Source organism: Sceloporus undulatus, chromosome 4, assembly GCF_019175285.1.
Source record: "Sceloporus undulatus isolate JIND9_A2432 ecotype Alabama chromosome 4, SceUnd_v1.1, whole genome shotgun sequence".
Lineage (NCBI taxonomy): Eukaryota > Metazoa > Chordata > Lepidosauria > Squamata > Phrynosomatidae > Sceloporus > Sceloporus undulatus.
This window is the reverse complement of record NC_056525.1, coordinates 71,200,828-71,223,635: the sequence shown is the minus strand read 5'-3', so window position 1 is coordinate 71,223,635 and position 22,808 is coordinate 71,200,828. Positions and strand designations below refer to the sequence as shown.

General features: G+C 40.4%; 1 protein-coding gene across 2 annotated transcripts in view; it reads right to left on the bottom strand.

Annotated features, from left to right (window-relative positions):
• MPL (MPL proto-oncogene, thrombopoietin receptor) overlaps positions 1–22,706 on the bottom strand; it is a 27,647-nt gene extending 4,941 nt beyond the window's left edge. The window contains exons 1-8 of one of the 2 annotated variants that reach the window (XM_042465759.1): positions 22,446–22,706; positions 13,614–13,743; positions 12,303–12,484; positions 4,695–4,849; positions 4,383–4,539; positions 1,072–1,162; positions 667–754; positions 375–497 (exon numbers count right to left, since the gene is read on the bottom strand). In XM_042465759.1, the coding sequence (XP_042321693.1) occupies positions 375–497; positions 667–754; positions 1,072–1,162; positions 4,383–4,539; positions 4,695–4,849; positions 12,303–12,484; positions 13,614–13,743; positions 22,446–22,539 (1,020 nt within the window). In that variant the 5' untranslated portion in view covers positions 22,540–22,706. Of the gene's footprint in view, positions 1–25; positions 498–666; positions 755–1,071; positions 1,163–4,382; positions 4,540–4,694; positions 4,850–12,302; positions 12,485–13,613; positions 13,744–22,445 lie in introns of those variants that run through there. The other variant, XM_042465758.1, reaches the window with a different exon arrangement.
• Between the last annotated feature and the right edge of the window lie 102 nt (positions 22,707–22,808).

The following is a 22,808-nucleotide window of genomic DNA, read 5'->3' as shown; positions in this document are numbered from 1 at the left end:
AAACATCTACAACCTAATTATCTCCCTTGTTTGTACCTTTTAATAAATATGCACAGTCAGGCCATTAGTAGATAAGACTGATTTGATACGTGTGTGGCAGATGTGGTTCTGTGGTTCTCAGAAGCTTCCCAAGTTCTTTCATCTTTAATTTCAGGTGCCCCAAGGGACGTGTTAAGTAAGGTGAAGGAGCTTAGTTGGATCTTTGACTCTGAAGTTATGTGTGGGTGTTGGGCCAAGGGCAGTGGGAGGGTGTCATGTCCATCACCTGTGCCATCAAAATACTCATTTTCATGACGGCTCCCTTGAGGACTGCTAGAACTTAATACCATGTAGTGTTGGCAGGAAGAAGGCTGGCTGTCCCAGTCTGTCTGTACCTCTGAAATACTCTCAAAAAGAGGGCCATAGCTTTGTGTTTCCACAGGCCTCTCAGATAGTACTTCCAGCAGACAAGTCAAAGGTGTATCTTCCAAAGTTTTGTTGCAGAAGAAAGGATTCACCTAGAAGATGGGAAAGAAGCAGCATCTGAAACACAGAAGGATCTTTGGGCTCCAATCTAAACATTGTTGTACACATGCACTTCCCTCTCTGATTTTAGAAAATAATACCATGTTCTCTCACCAACCAATTGCATTAGGATTAGTGTTGAAGGGAATAAAGAGGCCTCACCTGCTGCTGTTTACCATTGTCATCAAGGACTCCATCCAATACATTATGAAGGTCTGGTATGGGTGGCCAAATCTTTTCCTTCACGGTGCTAAACAATTAGACAAAGATTGTGAAGTTTGCAGCTTGGGAAAGTTACATTTTTTGGACCACAGTTCCCAGGATCTCCCCCCGAGTATCACCATGGCTATGCTGGATAGCGGATTCTAGGGGCTATGATCCAAAATAACTGTTTTAAGTGTTGAAATCTGGAGAACCCAGTCTACTTCACAGCATTGCCATAGGTCTGTGCAATGTGCACTTTGATGCTCAGTAAACAGAAGACTCTCTCTGTTGCAGAACATCACTTTCCAATCCCAAAGGGTGAATGCTCGAACTTGACTTTGTCTTTCACAAGAGTTCAATTACCTGTAAATGGGTAGCCCGATGCAGCCCAGGCCCAACATGAGTCCTGTACATAGCAACAGAACAATTTCCACATTCAAGAAGATGGTTGACCCTGGAGCAGAAACATAAGAGGAATTTGTGACTGAATGAGCCAGATTTTTAATGTGTGCCTAACTTAAGGCCCAAACAGATAGGCCAAAATATAGCTGCTTCGGGTCACTTTGGCAGTATGCTGTTTAAATGATGCATGCATCCTAAGAGGCCAGAAGCTGCGCCAAAGCTGCGCTCCAGTCCTTAGTACTGGAGTCTGGCTTTGGAGCAGCTACTGACCTCTTAGGATGCATGCATCATTTAAACAGCATACCTCCAAAATGACACGAAGCAGCTTTATTTTGGCCTGTCTGTTTGGGCCCTTAGTTCAGTATTCCTTCACTTTGGGGCAAAACAGATGGTCCCTTGAGCGCTGGATCAGGGCTGCAGCAACCACATGCTGCAGCTCCAATTTGCGCTTTGCCGTCTCTAAAAGAAATGGCAAAACGCCACTCCTTTCAGAGTCAGCAAAAAGGTGCCCTTGCTGCCACAGTGGCACTTTTCGATGCTCCTTTCAGTATGCATTGTATAAACGCCATGCCAAAGGAATGCCGTGACACTGCCAGCTGTGCAGTTGGGCAGACAGTGTGACACTGACATCAGAGCGGTGTCAGGGCATGCAGCATCCAAACGCCTTGCCTCCATGCCGCCCCCATGCCCGTGCTTCAAGCAAGTCTGTACAGCCACTTTGTTTCCCAGCTACCTCCCCAGCAAACCTGGCAATCTCATCCCCTCCTTGATTTCAGCCTGCAGCATCTCTATATCTGTACAATGGGTTTCTCTTACTTGTACCAGGTAAGAAAACCCAAGTACATACAAATGCTGAACAGGAACTCCAGCCTCCTCAGGGTCAGATGAGATTCAGGGAGGACCAATGCCTCATTCGGTCAGATGGGGCTGTGCTTCTTGCAGGCACCTTCCCCTGACCTAATCAGACATTTACCCTCCTCTAGGTCTGTCTAATTAATCAACCAGTACTGGATCCTGTCTGTCAAGAGGGGCAAAGCTCAATCTTACCTGTGGTGGGACAGAATGTCTGTATCATCTCCTCCCTCATTATTTGGTTATAACAACCAAATCTGGCTCCAAGAAACTAGATCACATGAAACACTGGACACTTTTCCAGACACTGTTTCTAGAAATTGACTTTCTCGTTACAATGTGTAGCAAGTTTATCATAAAGGGAAACCAAGGGTTCATCTCCTACTGTTTGAGACTGATCACAACAGGCTCTTTAGTACTTGGAACAACCCTGTTAGGTGACTCATTAAGAACAAGATGATACAGACATTAAAACTTTTCCCTCAAACTCACTACTATATAATAGGCACAATGAAGAGTTCTTTGTAACCTTCAATCATATTTGCTGTGTTGACTACTACCTGCACATTAGCAGTCATCTAGCCTGTTTTCTCGCACACTGTATTATGGGAAATGACAGCCTCCACTGTTTATAGACCCAAAGTATCAATCTCATTTTAATAGAGTGCATCACCAAGCCACCTGTCCCAGGATTCCATAGTATGGAACCAATGGAATAAAATGAAAATTATGTTGTGTCAATGGACCCCTCCTTTTGCCTCCCCCCCCCGAGTGGTTTCTCCTTTACTTTTTGTGATTCTCCTTCAAATTCCTCTTACATGCTACTGGCTTGACTTGTAAGGCCTATATATTTTGTCCCACCCAGCTTCTTGAAGGGGTTCTTGGGAGTGATGGTCTAGATGGCTCCTTCTGTCTCACCATTCCATAGCAAGACCAAGGCCCAGGCTCAATCACAAGTCTCATCAACCAGAGAATTCCCCAGAGCATTCAGGAATTATTCAGATAAATCTTTAGGATAGACCATGTTAATTGATCCCAACCCTAGAAGGCGAGTTTCCAGGCTATTTGGAAATCAACATAAGAAGTGTGAGAAAGGCATATATGCCCTGCCACATGTGTTGGGCCAATCATGTACTGAGACAGTTAAAATTCTGAATAGGTCCCATCAAAACAGCTTCAGTTTGGATGTTGAAGCCCCTCAAGTCCATAGATCTGTGGTTCTCCAGCACCACCTCAGACAGGGAGGGTCTACCAAACTCCAGAACTGAAATTAAGCACTCTCCTCTTTTCAACTTATGCCCCCCATTAATGTTCCTCTACCATGTGTCCATGTTATCTCAAGATAACACCTGAGCCAAGGTAATCATAAAATAAGGTAGTGGGCTAATCTTCAGAATCTGTAGTTGCAGTGATGCAAACGTCTTACTACAGGTTGCATCTCCCTTATCTGGAATTTCAAAATCCCAAGTACTGTACTCCAGAAACCAAAACCTTTTACATGGGTGGCTGAGATAGTAACACCTTTATTTTCATATGGTTCCATGTACCGAAACTTTGTTTCATGCACCAAATCATTAAAAATACTGTATAAAATTATATTCAGGCTATGTGTATAAGGCATATACAAAACACAAATTAATGTTTACACTTGTGTCCCATCACAAAGATATCTCATTATGTATGTATATGCAAATGCAGGTATTCCAAAATCAAAAACACTTCTGGTCCCAACTATTTTGAATAATGGACACTCAATCTGTACTGGAAATGCAAAGTATCATGTAAATGCAGATTAAGATTATACAGTGTGACTGATATTTCCAGTTTATTTTTTTCCAAGAGATGTGTGGTTTTACAATATTGAATCGTCTCTTGTAAAAAATTCTCTCAGCAGCCTAGTTCAAAATTTTGGCATGGTAGTGTAGACCTACAGAGGCCTTTTAGCAATCCTGTGTAAACCTCTTCTGAAGAAATCTTGCCAAGAAAAACCCATGATTGCCATAAACTGGAAATGACTTGAAGGCACACAACCACCAACCACCATGAACCTCCTGTATTCACATGTAGGGAAATTATGCACATGATGAAAATACATTATCATAATTATCAAAGGAAGTATTTTATATAATGTTTCCATGTGCTTTGCAACATCAAGATACTTTCTGTGTAGGAGACAGGGAGAGTTTAACTTTAGAAGGGGCTTTTAGAATCTGACCTATAACTGTTCCATTTGTTTTTGCCTCCCTTGCATGCAATTGTACTGTCAAGACAACATGTCTGTGTAAATAGCTGCAACTTAATGTACTGCCCTCAGATCCACAGCCTTGTTGTATTGTTTTGAAGTTGTATGTACCACATTATCCCAAAGTAGTATGGCTGAGGCTTGCTGCCAACTGCTTCTCAATCAGGCAGAAACTCACCAGGGAGATGAGGTATCTCTGCTAACACTTCTGGAGACCAGGGTCCCCAGAAACCATCAAGAGAGGTGCCATCAGGCTTGGTGCGAACTCGGATATGGTACTTCTGTCCAGGGAGCAGATCCCTGATATAACAGGTGTGACTTTCTTTTACTTCAACCTATAAGAAACAGGGAGAAGCAAAAGTAGGGATTTATGGAAGAAATATCACCCACTGAACCAGCTGGTACTTGTTAACAAATAAACCTATCTTCATCTCACATTTACAGGTGTATAGACCTTGCAGAAGCCCATTTCCCCCCATATAAGCCATACCATTGATGGAAGGTCTCTGGAGCTTTCGATGTGGTAAAGAACCTCATAGGCTAAGAAATTTGCATAGGCAATGGGCGGGGGAATCCACATCACATGCAACTGTTGTGCCACCCCAAGCCACTCAGCTGTTACATTAGTTGGTGGAGCAATGAGACCTGAAAAAGAAGGTGGCAGGGGTGGAGATTAAAATGAAAACTAAGGTTATTCTTCATCTCTGTTTGCTAGCCACTGGATACAGGGAGGAGCTGGGAATTGCCCTTCTGAATTGAGTGGAAAGGACTCAGACCGACAGAGATCTAATCTGCACTGCAGAATTAATGCAGTTTGACAGTGCTTTAACTGTCATGGCTCATTGGTATGGAATACAGGGATCTGTAGTCTTGTAAGATATTTAGCCTTCGCTGTTAGCTTTGGTGCCTCACCAAACTACAGATTCCAGGATTCCATAGCATTGAGCCATAACAGTTAAAGTGGTGCCAAACTGCATTATTTCTGTAGTGCTGATGTAGCCAAAGTTAGCTGCTTCATGAAGGGAAAATCTAGGTGATCTGTAATATTGCAGGTGCTTCTCCCTTTTAATTAATGGCACAACACTTTTATTAGAAGCATTCAAGGTCAAATCATGGACTTGTTGAACAAGGTGCCTCCTGGTGAGAATAAAAGTAATAAAACTGGGATTGCACCATCATGAAAAAGCAGGGTATCAGAAACCTCTGGTTTCAATATAATATAGGCTGCTTGTTTTTATTTACATATAATCTGTGCAGAATGGACAAAAAACCTCAGTTGATTTTTCTTACACTTGAGCTGCTCACCTAGCTACATGTGTGATGATAAACCAGGTGATGATAATGCCATTAGCATCCTGAGTCAGTACTAGACACTTCTCTACTTTCGTGCAGTGCATATACTTAGGAAATTACACATGGGTCCTGCTCTCAAAGTAATTGTATGAGTTTTTTAAAAATGGAAACATACCACTTTTCAGAGCAGTCATTATTGCATGTCTTCTCAATTATGCAACTCAGGCTTCTGCTCCCACTGCATTCTCTTCCTGACCCCCTTACCCTTGTCTTCCTGCCCTATGCCCTACCTAGCATGCCTTTCAGTTCTTTTAGTTTTATTTTATTTTCACTTTTTCACACAATTCCTGAGCTCTGCTATTATGAGTTAAGTTTTAAAAAGTAGAAGATAAGAAATACTATCTATCTATCTATCTATCTATCTATGGAATTAGGCTTCTTGGGAATAGCGAGGAGGAGGTGGTACAAGGGGAGAGGAGGGGGACACTGGCACCACATGATCACCAATCTCAAAACTGCCCTACTAGCAGGGACGTAGCTAGGATTTTAAGAAGGGGGGTCCAGACTAAGTGCTACCATTATAATGGGGCTTGGATGCGGCGGCGCAGCAGCACACACCATTCATTTTTTCTAATGGAAGGGGGGGGTCCGGACCCCAAGAACCCCCCCCCCTTGGCTACATCCCTGCTACTAGCAAAGTTTTGCACATGGCTATGTCTCCTTAGCCACATTTCCCCAGTACTATCCCCCAAAACCCACATTATGAGCCACACAGTTCCCTCAATTTGGCCATTTCTGTGTTGAGGGGATTAGTGGCTATGTGTTCAACTATGTTCCTTTACTGGACATGTTGTGCCAGTCACTGGCAGGGACCTCCAGAGGTCTTGGGTTGTCACTGCAAAAGATGTCCTTGCAGCATGTCCATTTAAAGGAAAATAGCTGGACTAGCTTCTGCTGATTGCCCCTTCTTCTTCTTCTTCTTCTTCTTCTTCTTCTTCTTCTGTGCATGATCAGTACAGAATTCCAACCTACACAGTGACTGAAGAAGTGAGTTACAATGTTGTAAGGCAGATTTGCATCATTATAGTTTACTAACAGGATGCCAGCAATTTTCTTCCATTTTGGTCAAAGTATTCTATCATGCTTTTTTATAAACATATATACATTAGTACCTTTTGTAATACAATATATCCAGGCTCGTCATCCAAGAAAGCCAGATGGGACACCGCTAGGCAATTGTTTCCCACCCCTTTTGGGAAGAACCTGTTTGAGGTCAAAGGGTCTTTTTCAGCTGCAAATCACATATATAGAGAAGCTAGTTTTCTAGGAAATTTATTATGAAGGAAAGATCTATTTACTATTTTCAGTCAGAGGTTTTCTGCATCCTACTCCTGCATAACTTCCCCCACTGGACCTTTGCTGAAATCACCAGCTAGGCTTACCTATTTCTCTTTATGATGAAATCACTCTCAGGCCACTTGCACCTGATTTTTTTAGTAAGAGAAATCACTTATTCTCACTCTAAAAATTATCTTTTGACCTAGAGAGAACTTTGGGTAGTTTATTCGCTCTTCTCTTTTCCAGAAGGACAAGATTAACTTGCTTTGGAGCAGGTAAGCCAAATAACAGGAGAGGCAGTTTCTGTCACCCCTAAATCTATCTTTTGGGGAATATTTTCTATGTACATTGAAATCCCCCCATGTCCTCTGTGAGGTGTGTGGTTAATGGATAAGATCTTTATTGCCCTATTTTCTAATCTCTCTCTCTCCCTTTCAATCTGTCAGTCTCTTTCCCTCTTTTAGCAACCCATGAACCTCAGAGTTCTTAACCCCAGATCCTTTCAGCCTAATAAATTTTGCTTAACTGAGTTAATCTTTCAGCATCTTGAGGTACCGGTAAGTGTTCTCTGTTTGCCATGTTCACATTTACTGTGCCATTTAGGAAACTCTTCTTTAATATTTGCTATTCTCTCAAACAATCAAAAATAATATTTTTTATTCTGTTGTGGTCAATAAAATTTCTCTATAGATAGTTCTGCATGAATATGGATTACTGAATCCAATTTGCCTCAGATATATTAATGCTAAGGTCAACAGATTCTTGATAGGCTTATAGACTCAGAACATGTATAGTTGGTAACATTGCACTCAAAATTCAGCTATGCATTTAATGTAACGTTTAGTTCACCATTAAGAACAATATAATTTTCTTTAGAATAGCCCCTCACCTCCCCTAGCCTAGGATTTAAATATAAGTAGAGATGTTTCCTGTCTTGAACATTTACCGTCTGGGTAGATTTGAAATAAACAGTGTTGCTGAGAGAACCACACTCCATCTTGAGTCTGACAACCATAAAGGAAGATTATATACCAATGTGTGTTTTACCACTAAGGAGATTATCACATGGGGGGAAAGGAAGGGAACAAAGCAGATTGCTACTGTCCTTATTGCGTGTTTGTGTGAAGATTATCATACGATGTTGCATTTATTGTATCATTATTCCATCCTTATGCTGTTCATATCGCATGATCACTCAAAGATTATCAAATGACATTGTGCTTATCCTGTCCTCCTATCAGTGAAATGGAATGACCCCATCACTTTGTATTAATGGGAGTTTCTGTTAATACAAAGTGACAGGGCCATTCCACTTCATTGACAGGAGAAGGATGGGAGCACTCTGCTTTGCTCACTCCTTTCCCCCATGTGATAATCTCCTAAATCTGGCCTGCCACCAGCTGGTGCTTCCTTTGAATTTTCCTCTCAATATTAATTAATCTGAGTAAACAATGCAATTATAATGTATAGATGTATTTGTTAAATACAGTGGGATCTTGGTATCCAGTGGGGTTTGTTCTAGGATCTCCTGTGGATAACAAAATCCATGGATGCTCAAGTCCCATTAAATATAATAGCAGAACAAAATGTTGTCCCTTATATAAAATGGAAAATCAAGGTTTAGTATTTGGAATTTATACTTCTTTTCAATATTTTGAAGCCGTGGATGCTTGAATCTGTGGATAAAAAATCCGTGGATAAGGAGGGCCAACTGTAGACTATATAAACAGATCAAGATGATAAAATGTGATACAGCACACCAGTAGTCTATTCTCCCCTAGTTTCACCTTGTCCAGTTTTGAAATGTAAGACTAGCTCTGCCCAGGCTCACACCTCAAAATCCAGCTTCCTCATCTATCCCCTGTTCCATATTAGCCTCAGGGTGAATGAGCTGCACATTTCATTTATGAACTCAGATGCAGTCAATGTGTATTGCCTGGCTTTCAAAGGAATTCATACTCCTATACATATCCAAAAGTACAGCCAAATGCAGATTCAGCTGAAGGTAAAGCCGTGGAAGCATGACAGTCACAGTAATGCACAGGATGCATTACAGCTGTTGGGTATCTGCACTGCATCATTTATACTAGAATGTGCACCGGGACATACATATAAGTGTACATCTGGAACACACGTGCCATTGAAAGCTATGTAGTGCAAACAGATCATCCAGTTTGGGATGTACCAGTAATTTGGAGGCACACCCTCATACAAACTATTAAAATGCTTCATGGCTTTACATTTTGTGAACATAAAACAATTATGAGATTAATGAGTAGAAGAAATAATCCCAGCATTTATGTGATGCAATGAATATCCTCATTGTTTCAAAGACTGAACCAACAGGAAATCCAAAATAGCATATTAATTAATACATAACAAGCAGATTAGTTATATTTTTCCTGTCTATGCAGTTTCCTGTCTATTTTTACATGGAAGAGATTCCCTGAATGGTAAAAGAAACGGAGGATGAAAAAAATATACAAAGGCAAATGGGAAAGCTGAGACTGGGTTGGGTCAGCACCAAGAAAGCCTGGGACTTCTAGCACTCTAATATAGATCAGTGGACAGGCCTGGAAAGCGTTCTCCAGCAGGTATGCACAAACGGGGAGTACAAGTTAGAGAACTCCTTCTCAGACTTCTGGAAAGTATGCACAGATTTCTGGACTGCGCATGGAAAGGCACCAATATGGTCATAGCAAATTGTTAAAATGCAAGTTCTTAAGAATGTGCTTGTGTCTGGACTCAGGCTTGAAGCCTAAATATTGCTCACATAAGTGTGGTCCTTACTTCTCTATCCCCTTCTTCATCTCTCTGATTCCCCCAGTGTCAAACGTTTGACTGTAAGCTATTTAGGGAGAGCACTACACCTTGGTCTATTTAGAAGAGCTTTGGGGATAGCAATACCAGGCATGACAGAGGTTTCCAAGTGGCGACCCCATACCTTTAAAACTCCCCCCTCAAGGTGATAATATATGGCCCCACCTTTCCTAGTTAAGGAAAATAACACCTGAAGACATTTGTATTAGACTGTATTAAAAATAGTGGTCTGAATTCTGTTGCTAGTTCCAAGTAGAGTACACCCAATTAATTCATGGGATTTACAGCATGGTTTAGTGGTTTGACTGTTGGACTACAACTCTGGAGATCAGGGTTTGGATTCCCCACTTGAGCATAAAAACCCATTGGGTGACCTTGAGCAGGTCACACTCTCTCAGCCTCAGAGGATAGCAATAGCAACCCCACCTCTGAAAAAACGTGCAATGATAGGGTCACCATAAATAAAAAAATGACTTTTTGTCATTGTGTGGAGGCACACAACAACAAAATCATTTTGTTATCTCACCATTCAACAGTTGATGATTCAATGGGTTCACTTTCTTTTGGGCTAACAGGATTTAAGTCAATAATAATTGTGACTACTGGTGGTCTTAATTATATGGTTTAAATGTTGGCACAGTAATATAATATTCATATGTGTTCTGTACATTTTTGTAAATTATCTTGTGAGAACAGTATACCTGGAAACAGTGGTTCCCAAACTTTGCTTCTCCAGATGTTTTGCACTTCAGCTGCCATTATTCCTGACTATTGGCTAAGCTGACTAAAGCTTCTGAGAATTGAAGTCCAAAACATCCGGACAACCAAAGTTTGGAACCACTACTCTGAAATGTTCTTTAGACATTTTAAAATAAATAAATATTGATTATGTTGTAAAATGGCATGTACACTAATAACAGCGAATGAGTAAATAAAGCAGCCATCCATTATTAATGATGAAAAAACAGTAAATGACACACCAACACATCAAAACTGGCCATAGAGCAGTGGTCCATGGCTTCCATGCCATTAGTGATTAGTGAACCAAATCTGGGTTTTAGTTAATGTTAGCTATCTAAAGTGCTAGATCAAGGTAAGTAATAGTGCCACTCTATTCTGCTTTGGTCAGGCCTCACCTGGAATGCATTGTCTAGTTCTGGGCACCACAGTTCAAAAAGGATGTTGACAAGCTGGTATGTGTCCAGAGGAGGGCGACCAAAATGGTGAAGGGTCTTGAAACCATGCCTTATGAGGAAGGGAGATGGGTATGTTTAGTCTGGAGAAGAGATGTTTAAGAGGTGATATGATAGCCCTGTTTAAGTATTTGAAGGGGTGTCACACTGAGGATGGAGCAAGCTTGCTTTCTGTTGTTCCAGAGATTAGAACACAGAAGAATGGATGCAAGCTACAGGAAAAGAGATTCCACCGCAACATTGGGAGGAACCTCCTGACACTAAGAGCTGTTCGACAGTGGAGACCCTCTCTTCACAAAAAAAAAAAAAAAAAAAAAAAAAAAAAAAAAAAAACAAAAAAAAAAACCAAAAACAAAAAAAAAAAAAAAAAAAAAAAAAAAAAAAAAAAAAAAAAAAAAAAAAAAAAACAGTGTGGTGGAGTCTTTCTTTGGAGGTTTTAACAGAGATTGAATGCTTGATTGTGATTTCCTGCATGGCAGGGGGTTGGACTGGATGGCTCTTGTGGTCTCTTCCAATTCTATGGCCTGTTACAGACAGCCAAAATAAGCTCTTCGAGTCACAGTGGAGGTACGGTGTTTCAATGATGCATGCGTCCTAAGAGTCCCGAAGTCGCACCAAAGCCACGCTCCAGCCCTAGGACTGGAGCATGGCTTTGGTGTGGCTTCCAGACTCTTAGGACGCATGCATAATTGAAACACCGTACCTCCACTGTGACTCGAAGCAGCTTTATTTTGGCTGTGTGTTAACAGGCCTATGATTCTATCCTATTTCTAAAATAGATTTGCCAACTTGCACAGCTCCTTTAAAGTTCAGACTCAAACCCCAGAGCGCTTCACTACCTCACTGACATGCAAGCTTAAGCCCTACTGTTGTACTGTAAATGAGAAGAAAAGTTCTGTGTCTTGGAGGTCTGTGAGGTCCAAAGTTGGTACACTTCAGTCTCAGCCAAAGCAAAAATATCTACAAAGAGCATTTTTTTAAGTCTGTAACCCCCCTTTGATCCACCAGGAGAGGCGGGGAAACATAATAAATTTATATTTTATTATTATATATTATTATTATGTTAATACAGGATTTGGCCAGAACAGTAGCATTCATTGTACAGCTAGGCCCTAATCTCACTGATTCGTTGGACTGATTCGTTCTTGACTGATTTGTTTCCCATTGTTTGGGAATTGCTTTTAATGTTAATTTTAGGTGGGGGAGTGAGTGGGAATCTGGAGTCTAGTGTACTTTTATCTACCTTTTATTTTTGTTTTCTCTTTTATATTGCTGTTACCCGCCTTGATCCAACATAGAGAGAGGCGGGTTATAAATAAATTATTATTATTATTATTATTATTACTACTACTATTATTAGGTACTGGTTGGAGCATGAGTGTATTTCAAGACAATACACAGCTGCTTTACACATTGCATGATCAAAATGGCCTTTCAAATCAGATAAGGCTTACCAACAGTCTCTACTAAGAGCTTCTGGGTGCGAGTGGTGTGATTGCTAATGACTTCTAATACTTCAATGCTGAGTTCACTGAAGAGCTTGATGCTATGATGGTCATTGGAAAAGTTGCAGGCATGGCGTAAGCCTCCATCAACATGTCCAACTGAGGTCAGTGTACATTCTCTTTTCTCTCCTCTGTAAGAAAGAACAAAATAGGACGTGGATCATCATACAAAGTTGAGACATATTTCCATAGCAACCTCCTAATCCTGCCTTAGGGCCAGTTTTGCTCTTAGGCAGACATCTCAGCAGAAGATTTTAGTTATCATGAAAGATCAATAAATTATTAGCTATTAAATGTGTTACTATTGTGTTTTTACTGAGTGGGATAGGGAAAGGTGCTTGTGGCATTTCATGTACCAGAATCACTGGGCTGGCTTTGGTTATTATGCACTTTGGCTTGGGTATACTGACGGGGGCATTTACTATTCTGTATCAGACAGTAAAATATGTTATGCTGGCCAGTCCTGAAAAGGAAAGTTGGCTTCAAAGTTGTCTTTCTATTGGCCCCGTACAGACAGGCCAAAATAAAGCTGCTTCAAGTCACTTTGGAGGTATGCTGTTTAAATGATGCATGCATCCTAAGAGTCTGGATGCCATGCCAAAGCCACTCTCCAGTCCTAAGGATTGGAGCATGGCTTTGGTGCAGCTTCTGGACACTTAGGATGCATGTATCATTTAAACAGCATACCTCCAAAGTGATCCAAAGCAGCTTTATTTTGGCCTTTCTGTACGGGCCCTATTGTATGCTGCAAACAATGATTCCTTCCAGGCTCTTAAAATCATCTGGCCAGAAATAACAGTCATGCTGATGTTTTGCAAGGCCCTCCATCCCAAACAGCCTGAGCCATGATCCTGGCTAGAGGAAATAAGCCAAGAAGAACATTTTAGCAATGCAAGATCTATTTAAAAAGCAACAAACCAACTAGAATGTTGAGATCTACCAACCTGAGTCTGTTGCAAAAAGATCTATCAACCAGACCCTGGTACAAAAGTCACAGAATTAAAGAAATATGAGCCTAGGGGTGTTTTGAATATCAGAATAGAGTTCTTTTCATGCAGAAACCCATTCCTAACTACCTCAGCTTTCTTCTTTACAGCAATGTCATTTAGGTTGGGGTAAGGGTGAGTAATTTTGCTGTTTCTCTTGTTAAATAACTGGAAGCCAGAAACTAATGCAATCCACTACAAATCATACAGAGATATAACAGTGATCCAAATTTACTTTCTGACTACCCTAATAATATAAGGAATTATCTCCTACCCTTTATATGTATAGAAGAAACGATATGACTGTTTCGCATCTGCTGGTTCATCCCAGAAACAGATGAGATCCTCAAAGGTTCGGGAAAAGCAGGAGATGTTCTGAGCTGCTTCAGCCAATAAAGCAGCCTCTGTATGGGGATAGTTTAAGAAATACAAAGTGGAAAAGAATGAGACCCACAGCAGTGTTCTGGTTGAGGCAAACAACATCAGTAGGCACAATACTGAAACATCCGCAAATTACTTTGCGCTATGGGATGGGAAGCTAAGAAGCAAACAGGAAGGTGACACAAAGATGACTTTGTGTGTTTCAGTCTGTCACTGCAAACAAAAGTGTCAACTGTGTAAGGGTACTGAGAGTTTTCCATTATTTTTGTTTTGACTGTACTTGTACATTCATGGGTTTTCCTGCTCCAGTCCTTTCTTGAAACATTTCAGTTTTCCCTCCCTTCTTTGCCCTTCCTCCTCCTACTGATCGACCAAAATTGTATATGGCATAGCATAATGTATTAGTTCTGCATGCTGACCTACTATGGGTTGAGCCATTTAACCATCCCTCCGATTTACCATAGAACTTCTGAGTCCTCCACCCCACAAATGGCCATTCTGTGTCTCATGGGGAGCAAGCAGGATTGCAGAAGTATCTGGCTACATCTCCTGCACCCCTAAGCTCCATGAATGTGGAGGGCTGACTACCATGCCAGCTCACAGTGTGAATGATGGCAATAGCCTCAGGACTTTATCACACAAGGCAGGTACAGTAAATCGCAATTACATAATAATTACATAATCTTCAGCTGGGGCTTCTTGCTCCTCTTCTTTTGTTCTCCCAGTGGGAGACTGTTTGGAAAGCATTTCTTTTTATTAACACAAAAATCTGTTAATTACATCCTTTCCAGCTGAATAGCCCAGAGTCTCTCTCTGTTCCTCATTGTTTCTCACTCTCACTCTCATTCTCTCACACACACCTGGAAATATAAGTGGGAAAGAATCGTAGAGTTTAAAAAAGGATTTATTTCATTAACCCTGTTCTGTCTGTTCTTGTTGCTTAGAGCTTCAGACTTAATTAATTCATGGCAGATAAAAGCCAGCAGCTATCATAGTTCAGTCTGATAAGAAAGCTCCCTATCAGAAGGGGAAAAGGCACTTCTGATAAATACCTTTAAAGACATGAAAATATTTTCATTTATTTTCATATTTCTGTCTGTGAGTTTCTATATCCATATTCCATATTCAATCCGTGTGGTACAATATTAAAAAAAACTATTCTAATGAGGGAGGAGGGAATTGAGGGTGACCTTCAAGGAAATTAAACAAAATTAGGAAAAGGGGCAGGGATAGGAGGTGCTACGTGGGCAATCCCAAATCCTGTGTGTGATAAACTCTTAGCACAATCCTGAAATGGTTCCCAAAGGTGCACAAGAAAAAGGGAGCAATCCCAATTGCATAGCATGTTTAGATACAACACTATTTTTACAGGAGAAGAGCCTCGTGTGATAAAGTTAGATTAGATTAAATTTGCCCTGCTAGAGTAAACCCACTGAATCGATGAGTATTTGTGAAACCAACATTTATGTAAGTTTAATTGGTTCAATGGATCTCTTCTTATTTGAGACGAACAATTGGATTTAGGCTTATAAATTGTTCTGATGGATATATCTGCCTCTTCCATAGGACCAACATTTCTGTCTGGTAGAAAAGCCTGCCACCTGAAATACATTTGTAGCACGTCAGTTAGAAATTTATATCTCAAGAATATTAAATACACAGTAAGATTCCTTGCTCTCAGTAGATGGTGGTGGTTTAGAAGCTGACAAACTAGTTTCTTGGAGGGAAACTTTAGATGACACCAAATGCCAGCTGATCTCATAAAGAGAACAAAGAAAATGGGTTGACTTCATCTTCAAAGAAAAGGAGTGGGTGATATTCCAAAAGTTTCTCCCTATTTTCTCCAAATGTTGAGGATGGCTATGTTTACTCAGAGAGCACCTCCCTTAGAGTTACTCCTGCCTTGAGCTTTATGGGTAAACTAGATATTTGAGAGAAGTTCTGAAAATAAGGGGTAAACATCAGGTTGCATGGGTTCCATCAAAACAATATTCCTTGTATGGACAGCACAGCCTACACTGGTTCTGTTGTGATCATTCCACAGAGCTATCCAGGGGATCAGCACAGGTTCAAAGCATGAGTGTCTTGCAAGTTCGAATTTAAGACATCTGCACTAAAGGAAATGTTCTCTATGGACTTGCCTTTAGAGCTGAGTAAAGCACCCAGCACATCTTAAAAAGCACTCACTATTAAAATATATATTTCTTGGTGAGGGGTCAGGGCAGTAGTTGCTATGTATTAACATTTTGGGATCTCTTATCTTGGCTCTCTTTGGACTCTGCCTTTCAGATGTCCTTGGTTGCAACTCACAGCATTCCTCACCATTGGCTATGCTGGCCAGGGACTGGGATTTGCAGTCCAATGATATCTGGAAAACTGCATGATTCTTGTGCTCTTCTTACTTTGGATATAAAAACATGTTTGGTTCAGCAGTTTTGTGCATCACTATGGCTTAGGAGACATTTTGTTAAAGAAGGAAGACAATTACAGGTTGAGGCCCCCCCATCCAGAATTCCCAAATCCAAAATATTCCCAAACAAAAGAAAGCAAAAATTCATAGGTGGCTGAAATAGTGACATTCTTGCTCTCTGACGCTTCAGTGTACACAAACAGTTTCATGCGCAAAATTATTAAAACTATTGTGTATGAATATAAGGTATATATGAAATATAAATAGAATCCAATTAAACTTGGATTCCAACTGCAAGATATCTCTGTATGTATGTATATATGTATATGCAAATATAGATATCTCCCCCCCCCCCACCCAATGAAATCTAAAACACTTCTGGTCCCAAGCATTTTGGATAAGGGAGACTCAACCTGTATTAGTTGCCATAGTGCCTCCACTGTATCTGCTGCCAAAGATGTAGAGGACACTTTCCCCACAAACAAACATCTCAAAATAGCCATGTGGTTTTGTTGCCGGATCCTGTGGGAGGAAGAGAAAGTACCCAGGAGATAAAATTCCCAGTTGAGAGTGGGAGGAAGCAAGATAAGAGAGTAAACTACACATTACAGGCAAATGCATGCAATTAATTACTTTTAAAATGTAATTGCAATTAATGTACTTTGTAACCTTGGAAGTACAACTACATCTAGTTATTTTAAAGTAACTTCTCAAAGTCTCCTCTAGCTATCGTCTTCCACTTGCTTGGCATTTAGATTGTACACTTCTGAAGGCAGGGACTTATTTTTAATTTCTTGTTGTGCTCCTTCATGTCATTTTCAACTTGTGGCAACCCTAAAATGAACCTATCACAGGGTTTTCTGGTCCTGAGAGGGTGTGACTCACCCAAGGACACCCAGTGAGTTACCATGGCTAGTGTGGAATCAAACCCCAATTTCCAGAATTCTAGCCCTCTGCTCAAACTACTGTGACATGCTGGCTCTCTGTTTTTAGTTTATCAGGTCAATAACCCTACACAACTCCACCAGGTACATAGATATGGCTGTAGGAAAATTTGATCAAGGAGAAGACAGACTTATAAAGAGAATGCAAGTTTGGTGCCATCTATTTTTCTATACCAAGCTTAAGAAACCACCATAGGGGAGGGGAATATTCTCAGACACAAGTAGAAACTATTGGCCTTCCAATTTGTTTTAGACTTGAACTCCGAGAAACCCCAGCCAACATGGTCAAAGGTAAGGGAATATGGGTGGGCTAATGTCTGCCCACACAGAGGAGGGTAAAGTGTGGTCTTCCAGTTGTTAATAGACTGCAGCATCCAGCATTCTTTACCATTGGTTAATGGTAGTGTAGTGTAATGATTTGAACAGATATTCTGGAGATCAGGGTTCAATTCCCTGCTCAACCATGGAAACATGTCTTGGGCAAGTCCACACTCTCAGCCTCAGAAGAAGGCAAGTGCAAAATGCCTCTGAACAAATCTTGCCAAGAAAACGCCATGATAGGTTTGCCTTATGGTCATCATAATCGGACACAGTTTAAAGACACACAACAAAAAGAAAGACACATCCCCCACCCATGCTTTAACACAGAGGGGAACAGTGTTCATTTCAATACTCTGATGCTTCTCATTGTACAACTTTCATTCACAGAAATGTACCTTTCCCCAGCTCCAAGAATTATTGCCTTATCAAGTGCAAATCACACATAAGAATACTGAGTTGTACTTCTGCCCATCAATGTCTAACTTGCTGGTAGATGGTTATATGTGTAAATATATCTTTTGTTTCAACATTAGTCATGAGAGTCTTTCAAGGGAGAAGTCCAGATCGGATACGTGATGCCTCCTACCTGGGCACAGAGGTGTGTGATAAAATCCACATACTAAAGTTTACATCTCCTGCCTAGCTGAGGAGGAAAGGATGGGGAAGGGCAGTAACAACAATATGGATATGAATAATAATAAAAAGTAGAAATGATGACAATGATGCCATGCATTCAATTGCCTCTCACATTTTATTTTGTGTTGGAGCTATACTGTTATCAGGACTGTGTCAAAGGTCTGCTTCTGCAGGAATTAGCCTGTCTTTCTGATTTCATTCATCAACCCACTGGCCAAATTTAATTCAAGAAATAACAAATTGGATTACTCTGAGGTTGTTCAGTTTTTACACTGCACTTCTTCTGCAAACGTATACTTACTCTCCCAACCTTAGTTTGATCCTGCTGAGAACTCTTGGACAAATTAAGATGACATCTCTTCAAAAAGACAATTGCTAATGTAATCTCTAAATCAAACGATTGGTCGCCAAGAAACATATTCAAAGTTAGCCATGTTGACTGTGCAGCAAAATACAAGAAAATCCAAAATCCACAAAAAAATGATAGTTTTATTGGCCAACCAAAATGCACAAAATACATCATGGATTTTAAAGCTCCACTGGCTTCTTCATTGGGCAAAAGATATTTAAAAATTCATACAAGAGAAGAAAAGTGACAAATATTAGATTTATAGGCCTACATTTTGTATCATTGTTGTTTCTGTTGTTGTTCAGTTGGTTTTCCACCACCACCACCGTTATCTAGTATGCTGCCCCTTTGGACACCTATTTTGGTATTCTCCCCCCCCCCCCGCCCCTTTCCAGTGGAGTTGCTTCTTTTGTATGTGATTCCTCACTGGGAATTATATTATGGAAGCACAAAGGCAGACAACCAAATTTGGTACTATAAATCACTAAGGATGAGTGTAACCAATTTAGAGAGGTATCAATGTTTTCTTTAGTACAGTTGTCCCTCCATAATCGCTAGGGTTAGGGGAACAAGACCCCCATGAATATGGAAAAAACGCAAATAACAAAAACATCTCTAGGTCCTTCAGTGCAACTTTGTGGTCAATGTCCAACATACACTGACCATAGAATGGTACTGGAGTAACTACAAATGGTCTTTCAGTGCAACTTTTAGTTAAAGTTGACCATAGAGTTGCACTGGAGGACCTAGACAGTCCTAGAGAGAACATATTAATGAAATCCGTGAATAAACAAGGCCGCAAATATCAAAGCCACAAATATGGAGGGATGACTGTACACTGCCTTCACTCTAAATTGGCAGGTAGAAGGAACACCAGTTGGATATCAATTTGGGAATCAAAGGGGAGTGTAGCTGCTATTGTGGCTATTGGGTCCTAAGTAACTAGGGTGAAACTTTGCAACTTTGTTCAAAGCCCCTCCCAAACTGCTGAGTGTGTAGTAGGTCTTCATTTCATTGTCTGTAAACAGGTCTGTGACAACCTGACGTCTGTTTTGGTTTATCACTAATTATGACTGGCTTTTCTAGGAAAATCCTCCCAAAGAGATACAATCTAGTTTCATCCATAAGACCAAATGCCAGGGGGAAATTTACAAAGAAGATTGACATTAGTCCAAAATCACAGATTATGATGCAAGGAAATTTGTTTGATGGGAGAACAAAGAAATATACTGGGTCTACAACAAGTTAAAAAATAAAGTTTCATTAAAATGCAAGTATCGTTTTAGGACAAAGGGGATAGGTGAAATCTGGATGCTAAAGACAATAAGTAGTTTCAGGTATAACCCATGATAAATGATAATTTAAGACTGAGGGTGCATCTGCACTGTAGAAACAATGCAGTCTGACACCACTTTACGTGCTGTAGCCCCAGCCTATGGAATACTGGGATTTGTAGTTTTACAAGGTCTTTAGCCTTCTCTGCCAAAGAGTGCTGGGGCCTCACAAAACTACGAATCCCAGGATTCTGTAGGATGGAGCCATGACAGTTAAAGTGGTGTCAAACTGCATTATTTTTATAGTGTAGATGCACTCTGAGTTTCATGTTCAGAGGAAATTACTTAATCCTGATTTTTGTCTTTATTATATTCCTGACATTACAATAGCTAGCACCAAAATTAGAGCCCCCCCCCCCAAAGTAACATTTTTGGACTATATATAGTCTTTGGACTATATACTCTATTCATATAGTCAACTTTCCATGATTTAACAAAGATCTCACTGACAAAATGGCAGTTTGTGTCTCTGTATATAATACAGGAATTTTGAAAACTGAATAATCAGATTATTTATAGGTCACATTGCTGGAAGCCAGGCAATGTTTCTAAATGTTTCTATGGATTTACTACCGCAGTCCTGGCAGCACTGACTGGCCTGACCCCTGGGTAGTGATAGCATCTTGGTCTATTCCATGGATTTAAATGGAGTAAAAGGAATCTGTGATAGAGAATTTGACTCTAAAAGTAAGGAGGATAGACCAATAGTCTATGGAAAGGACAGCAAGAGTATATAAAACAAGCAAATCAACCCCCAACCTGGACAAGTTCCATTTGTCCCTAAACGACAATGGCACTGCAAGATGTTTTCACATTACAGAAATTTGAAAACTGATGTTAGGACAACACATTTTGTTTGCCAGATTCAGATGGCCAAAGAAATGTCACAGGTCACAGAGATACAAACCATCAGCTTATCTTCCATTCATACAGATTAGGGAGGGAATTTGTGTGACTCTTTAGATTGTGTTGGACCAGTACTCCTCACCACTGGCTTTGCTGTCCAGGGCTGCTGGGCGCTGCAGGCCAACAATTTCTGGAGGGCTACAACAATCCTCAACCCTGACTAGGGTTGCCAGTTCAGGATTGTCCCAGGTCCTGAGGTTTCCATGCCAAAACCTGAGATCTAGGAGTGATTCCTAGTGATACCATTAAGTGTTATGCCTTAAGTACCAATCACAGTGCTTCACAGCTTGTTTTTCAAATACACACACACACAAAGTGAGAGAGACAATATATTTTCCTGTTTGAAGATAAAGACCACAGTTTTAGCTAAGGGGCTGCTCCTAGCTCAAATTGAAGGAGGCATGATAAGAAATATTAAATCAAGCCTACTTGCTTTTATCAAGAAGGTGGATGAATTGCAGAGCAGAGGGTGAGCCCTGCTGTCATAATGATGATGACTAAAGAAGGAACCTAACTAATTAAATACACAGACCCCTCTGGACAGTCTTTGAAAGTTGCAGCAAATAATCAATTCCGCCTTGGAAGTGGTAGCAACCTGCTGCTCTACTAGCTGAGATTTGCACACAGCATTTTCTTTTTCTTGGAGACAAACCCAGCAAAACTGGACAATTTGCACCCTTGTCTCCCACCTGGAGATGACCCACAAAAACTGGAGAATCAGGGCCAGACTTGAGATATGACATGACAACACTATATCCCTGACACAGATATTCATGCTGCCATGTATTGACAAAAGGAATGGAACACAGAATAAGTAGAATTCAAGAAAACACTTCTGGACATGGCACATTCATTACTTATTATAACACCACTGCACAATCTGATGGATACCTCTTATTAACAGCTGTGGACTTTTGTCTTACTGTTTGTGTGTTTTTTAATTTGAAAGGGCTGCTTGGATAAAATGACTAATTATGTGCATATCAGGATAAAGAGAGATGTAATATAAAAAGAGAACTTGCAACGTTAGCTGCTGTGTGAGTGTACCATCATCACACACATCAGAAAAATGGAATTCTAGTTCAATTGTCAGTAATATATCACTCATCTCTTTGTGCCGTAAATGTCTTAAGAAAGAGCACTCCATATGCATATATCAATTTATCCATTCAGTCCTTATTTATTTAGACACAAGCCCCACTGAGTTTAATGGGGCATCCTTTACATGTACAAGTTGAGACTCCCTTATTTGGAATTCAGAAATTTGAAATACTCCAAAGAACAAAAACATTTTCCATGGATGGCTGAGATAATGACACCTTTGCTTTCTGACGGTTCAGTGTACACACACTTTGTTTCATACAGAAAATTATTAAAAATATTTTAACTTCAGGCTGTGTGTATAAGCTGTATATGCAACATAAATGAATGTTATGGTTAGGTTTGGATCCCATCTCCAAGGTATCCCATTATGTACATGTATGCAAATACAGGTATTCTAAAATAAATAAAATAATAATAATAAAAAAATCTGGTCCAAAGCATTTCAGATAAGGGAGACTCAATCTGTATGTAGAACTGGTAAATAAATAATATTTATCACTAGTAATAATAAATAAGAAGTATAATGTTAAGTATACCTCCTTGAGTTAATTGGTTGAACGGCAGGAAACAACAAACCAACAAACATATTTTAGCTATGTATTTCTTGTAGTCCCTTCCAGCTCTTAAGATTCTATTATCCTATTTCTAGCACTATGGAAAGGCAGCAAAAGCTGTTCCTCCTCTCCACAACTAAAGTCAGTGTAACAGTTTGTAATCTTACCTTCATCTGTGATGAAGACAAAGTTGTGCCCAGGGGAAAAGGTGAGCAGGACAAGCAAGGGAAGCAGCCTCACCCAGCACAAAAGGGCTGCCATTCTACTGGAGGCTGAATGGGGAGTACATCCAGCATGGGTCCCAGATCAACATCTTGTGCATTTAAACATTTAATCTAATGCTGGGCACTTGGAGGTACCACGGACTAGATTCTCACAAGCAGCCTTAGGTACCAGTGAAGGAGGCAATCAGCCAGCCCTCTGGGCCTTTGTTGCTGGACCTCTGCAAGGGAAAGTTATCTAGGATGTGTCAGCCCAGCTGTTCAGGAAACTTGAATGAAAAGCCTCCTCCAGCCCCAGCCCCACCACTT